The 5,579-nt window shown below is 32.6% G+C and overlaps 1 protein-coding gene across 1 annotated transcript in view; it reads right to left on the bottom strand.

Annotated features, from left to right (window-relative positions):
• The window catches only part of LOC107739733 (syntaxin-binding protein 1-like), a 36,001-nt gene that overhangs the window by 20,618 nt on the left and 9,804 nt on the right, over positions 1 to 5,579 (bottom strand). The window contains exons 2-3 of the mRNA XM_016551935.1: positions 904 to 953; positions 514 to 595 (exon numbers count right to left, since the gene is read on the bottom strand). Coding sequence (XP_016407421.1) covers positions 514 to 595; positions 904 to 953 — 132 coding nt within the window. The remainder of the gene's footprint in view (positions 1 to 513; positions 596 to 903; positions 954 to 5,579) is intronic.

The raw sequence follows: 5,579 nt of genomic DNA, 5'->3' as shown, positions 1-5,579 counted from the left end.
ATATATATAAGCAGAAGATAAACATTTTTTAAATGGTAAATATTTTACATTTTTTAAACGGTTTCCTTTTATAACAATGGTCATTAGATGTTTTCGTGATGATTATGATTTAATCAGATATTTGTAAACCTATTGTAAATATATTCAGAGCTGAAGGGGCGGGGTTGCAACTGTTACGCCTAACAATGCCTTTAGCCATGACTATATATATAATATAGCAAAACATGTTGTAACCTATTGCTAAATTAAATTTAATGTGACGCTTTCCAGATCTGTTCTTTTGCAGACATCTAGACATATGTGTGCTTAGTTGGGTTGTTGATATGAGATGTTTATTTCCATCTGGCCACCATTTTCCAGCATTTATATGACGGTTTGAGGTTTAGAGATCAGTTCTGAATTGAGATTATAGAATATTTATTAGTTTTGTGTCCCATGAGCCGTAGACTTGTTGTTAGCAGCAAAGGTGAACTTTTTACTTCATATGAGGTCAAAAACTGTGGATTGACTTACTAGTGATGCCCTCTGTCATGATATCAGTCATTTTGCAGCAAGAGGACAGCATCCTCATGCTGAGCTGGTCCACAATCAAAGCCTACAGAGAAAAACAGAGAGCAGAAGTAATGAGAGAGTCTCAGAAACACACATTACTGCAACAGAAAGGTCCGTTGCTTTTGCTTATGCAGGCAGTGTGAAAACTGTTATTTATTAATATGGGCACCGAAATAAATATGCATGTGGCGTGATACAGGCAGAACAGGATGGATGAAATTGTTTGGGCTTAATTATTCACACTGATTTCCTGTCTGCGGCTCGGGGACTCACTGAAAGATTAAAACTGTGTTGCGGTGACATAAGGATAGAGTGGTTGCTATGGTGATGGGGTTATTGAGTTTGTCTTACCTTCCATTCTCCCTTCTTCTTCACCTTCTTGATGACATCATTCATAATCTCTGCAGGAAGAAGAGAAACGTTTTTCAAACAGCTGATATTAGTGGTTCATACACTTTTTTCACTAGTCATATCCATGTTTAAACCACAAATACATGTTGTATTAGTGATAAATATTATTCCAGTTTAAAATAACTTTTTTCTATTTTAAAGTGTAATTTATTCCTGTGATGGTAAAGCTTAATGTTCAGCAGTCATCAGTCTCAGTGTCACATGATCCTTCAGAAATCATTCTAATATGCTGCTCAAGAAACATTTCTTGTTATTATTAATTATTCACACTGATTTCCTGTCTGCGGCTCGGGGACTCAATGAAAGATTAAAACTGTGTTGCGGTGACGTAAGGATAGAGTGGTTGCTATGGTGATGGGGTTATTGAGTTTGTCTTACCTTCCATTCTCCCTTCTTCTTCACCTTCTTGATGACATCATTCATAATCTCTGCAGGAAGAAGAGAAACGTTTTTCAAACAGCTGATATTAGTGGTTCATACACTTTTTTCACTAGTCATATCCATGTTTAAACCACAAATACATGTTGTATTAGTGATAAATATTATTCCAGTTTAAAATAACTTTTTTCTATTTTAAAGTGTAATTTATTCCTGTGATGGTAAAGCTTAATGTTCAGCAGTCATCAGTCTCAGTGTCACATGATCCTTCAGAAATCATTCTAATATGCTGCTCAAGAAACATTTCTTGTTATTATCAATGTTGAAAACAGTTGTGCTGCTTATTATTTTTATGGAAACTGATACATGATTCTTTGGTCAATAGAATGGCATTTATTTGAAATGGACACATTTTGTAACATTATTTAACATGTTTATGTCATTTTTGATCAACTTAATCATCCTTGCTTAAACAAATTGTACTGTATGTATTTTAGATTTAGTGTAAATAGCCGCTGCCTTAATTGAATAGTTCTTTGACTGTTTAGAACAGCTCTAGATTCATCATAGGACATAAAATCATTATACAACAACATATGTGCCGGAATCATACACAACAAAACACTGCATTATATTTGACAGGAACCAGCTTGTGTGTTGGTTTATAAATTATGTTAATGGCTACTGATGTGTAGGAGGCAGATAAATATCTTACACGATCAAAAATATGAAGGTATTGGTGATGACACAATGTATATCTTTCTCTATCACTCTCTTTATCATCTCACACACCTGCTCTATTGCCATGCAAAGCCTCTAGCATTGTCGTGTGTGTGTGTGTGCTGTTGCAGCTGTCCCCTGTCACACCTGAGCCTGACTGCCCGCTGGTCCTTTACTAAAATGGATTATCTTTTGCTTTCTATCTCTCTCTCGCTTTTCTGCAGCAGAGATTTTTTGGTATCTGTTACTTCAAAATTCATAGACACGCCTTTCAATAAACGGGCACTCTGACTGCTGAAAAATAATCATATTCATGAAATCCAGTTCATCTGGGTTATTTTAACACTGTGATCAGGAATGTAACTCCAGGTGGGCGAGGCTGATTCTTATGAAACTTTACCCACCCAATCACAGAAATAAAGTCACATCAGGGAGATATAAAGTCACAATTACAAGAAAAAGGCAAAAATTGTATGTAAAGAGATGTAAAAGTCAAATTCTCAGATATAAAGTCACGACTGTGGGATATAAAATCCCAAGTATGAGGCGAAAAAAGGACAATTGTGAGATATAGTCACAAATATGTGAAAATGTTGATTGTGAGATATAAAGTGACTATTATGAGGGAAAAAGTAGCAGTTGTGATATACAGTATAAAGTCACAAATACAAGAAAAAAGTAAAATGTGAGATATAAAGTTAGATTGCCAGAAATAAAACGACAGTTATGTAAAGAAAAAAAAGCAGCAATTATGAAATGGTCAGTACTAGAAAAAAAAACATCAATTGTGAGATATAGTCACAATTATGTGAAAAAAAAGCATTGATTATGAAATACAATGTGGCAATTATGAGAAAAAGCAGCAATTGTGAGATATAAAGTTGCAATTACAAGAAAAAATATAAAGTCATATTGTGAGATATAAAATCACAATTATGAGGGGAAAAAATGACAGTTGTGAAATAAAATCAGATTGCGAGAGATAATTATGAGAAAAAAAGTGTCAATTGTGAGTTAGTCACACTATGAGATAGTCGAAATTACTAGAAAAAACATCAGGTGTGGTATATAAAATGTTATGTAAAATTATGTGTAAAAAGCAGATATTGTGAGATATAAAGTCATAATTCTGAGAACAAAAATGCCAGTTGTGAGATATATAGTCGCAATTATGTGAAAAAGTGTTGATTGTGATATAAAATGACAATTATGAGAAAAAGCGGATATCGTAAGATATAAAGTCACAATTACAAGAAAAAAGACCAATTGTAAGATATAAAGTCACAATTATAAGGATAAAAAAGCCAATTGCCAGATATAAAAGTGGCAATTATGAGGAAAAAACAGGCAATTGTGAAAAATAAAGTCGTAATTACTAGTAAAATTCACAAATGTTTTTTAAATAATTTGTTTTTATTAGTCCTATTGTGTTTGTTTGCTTTTTTCCCCATTATCTTATGCTAATGAAGTGTTATGCTGATGCTGAAAGCCATAATGCTCTGTATTAACAAAAAGGGAACTTATTCAGTGTGCACCCATTCCCTGTAAAGTGCATTTGTCGCAGATTGGGAAGCTGGGGCGCTATCAGATGTGAGACAGAGACAGCGATTCCTATGGCAGCCAACTGAATCTGTTTATCTTCAGAATCTCCCCCTGTTCAGATGCCATGATTGTGCTGCTTACAGACAATATTAAATGAACATAGCTGATCGTTGAGAATTGAATCTATGTAGAATCTCTATCTGTAACTAACTACTGCTTCTGCTCTATGGCTGATCTCTCTACTCACTCTGATGCAAGTAATCCCATCATGCAGGGATTGGGCGGAGGCGACCATTTTTGTGTGTTGGGGCCAATATTAGCATGATTGCAATGCTAGCCATCTGGTTGAAGTGTCAGAATAAAGGCGCTCAGGGTGATTTTGTGGTTTTGACATTTGTGCTGGTGCAGTGATAGAGAGTTAAGCTCCTCTGTGGATAAAAACACTGAATCCTGGCCGAATCCAGATGGATTATTGGTGTTTAAACACGAAGCATGTTTTAGTGAATGTGAAGAGATTAGCAGGCAGTTTAGCTAACAGGAGATTTAGCATGGATTCCAATAGCAATTTATGTGAAATGAGGGCCAAAGTTAATCAAACTGAGAGCAAAGCGATCTGATAAAGCGTGCCAATGAAAACATATTTGTCAGATTTCTGTTCTTTGAATTTTTTCAAAATGCCTCAGATACAAGCAAAACCTACCAAAAAGTGTAGGATGTTTCTTTTTGTAGCCAGCAGAATTCAGAGTACCTTATGTAATTCAAATCCTCAGCAGAGCTTCATTAATGTCTCATTTTAACTTGCTTTTTTTGTAGTTTTCACACAAAGATGATGCTTTATGCTATGAAAATCAGGTCAAGAATACCTATGATAATATATGTACATTCTAGTGTTTGATCAGTATGGGTTTGTTGATAGCCAAAGCCAAAGCCAATATCCAGCGTGAATAGTAGCTAATACCTATGATAATATATGTACATTCTAGTGTTTGATCAGTATGGGTTTGTTGATAGCCAAAGCCAATATCCAGCGTGAATAGTAGCCGACAGTTTAATATCATAATTTAATGTAAAATAACATGTTACACCATATTTAGTTACTAAAAATACTCACTTCACTGACCAGTGTTGGTATCGTTAACTAAAACTATTAAAAAAGTGTAATATGTAAATTTAACTAAACAAAAACTAAATCCAAATAAAACTTTTAATTAATTGAAATAAAGCTGTTAATTCAAAGTTATTACATGAATTAACAATGCAATTAACTGAAATAAAATAAGTTTAAATTGAAATTACTAAAAACTAAAATAAAAATAAAGTTAATTAGAATTATTTAAAAACAAATAAAAGAAAATGACAAAAGCGCAAAACTAAATCTAAACTGAAATTAAAATAAAAACTGAAAATATTAAAAAAAAAGCTCATTCAAAATACCGCAAAATACTGTATGGTATATAAAATACCAAGTACTAAATCTTATATAGTATATAAATAAGAAAATGACAAAAGTAAAAATCTAAACTAAAAATAAATAAAAACTGAAAATATAAAAAAATAAAATAAAAAGTTAATTCAAAATATTACAAAATACTATGTGGTATATAAAATACCAAGTACTAAATCTTATATAGTATATATTATAATACTAAAATGACACTGCCATTGACAAGGCTGTCAAAAGATTTTTTTTTAAATGACACTAGGAGATTATGCATTGTATGTTTAATTTGCGTTTGATTTACTTTGATTCATAAATAAAATAAATTTAAACAAAGATTTACATATCTTTTATTCTTAGCCATTATTTACTCGCTTTCCAATAGGGCTGCACGATTATGACAAAAATCGTAATTGTCGATTATTCCCTTGAAATTGTAATTGCGATTTATTAATTACGATTATCACAATTTACGTTGAATGATGCTTATACAATTGTTTTATGCAAGTGCATGCCGTATTTTTATATGAAAATAAAC

This window comes from Sinocyclocheilus rhinocerous, unplaced genomic scaffold (genome assembly GCF_001515625.1).
Source record: "Sinocyclocheilus rhinocerous isolate Xijiao unplaced genomic scaffold, SAMN03320098_v1.1 scaffold585, whole genome shotgun sequence".
Classification (NCBI taxonomy): domain Eukaryota; kingdom Metazoa; phylum Chordata; class Actinopteri; order Cypriniformes; family Cyprinidae; genus Sinocyclocheilus; species Sinocyclocheilus rhinocerous.
Note: the sequence above shows the minus strand (reverse complement) of the source record. Positions and strands in the feature narration are given on the sequence as shown.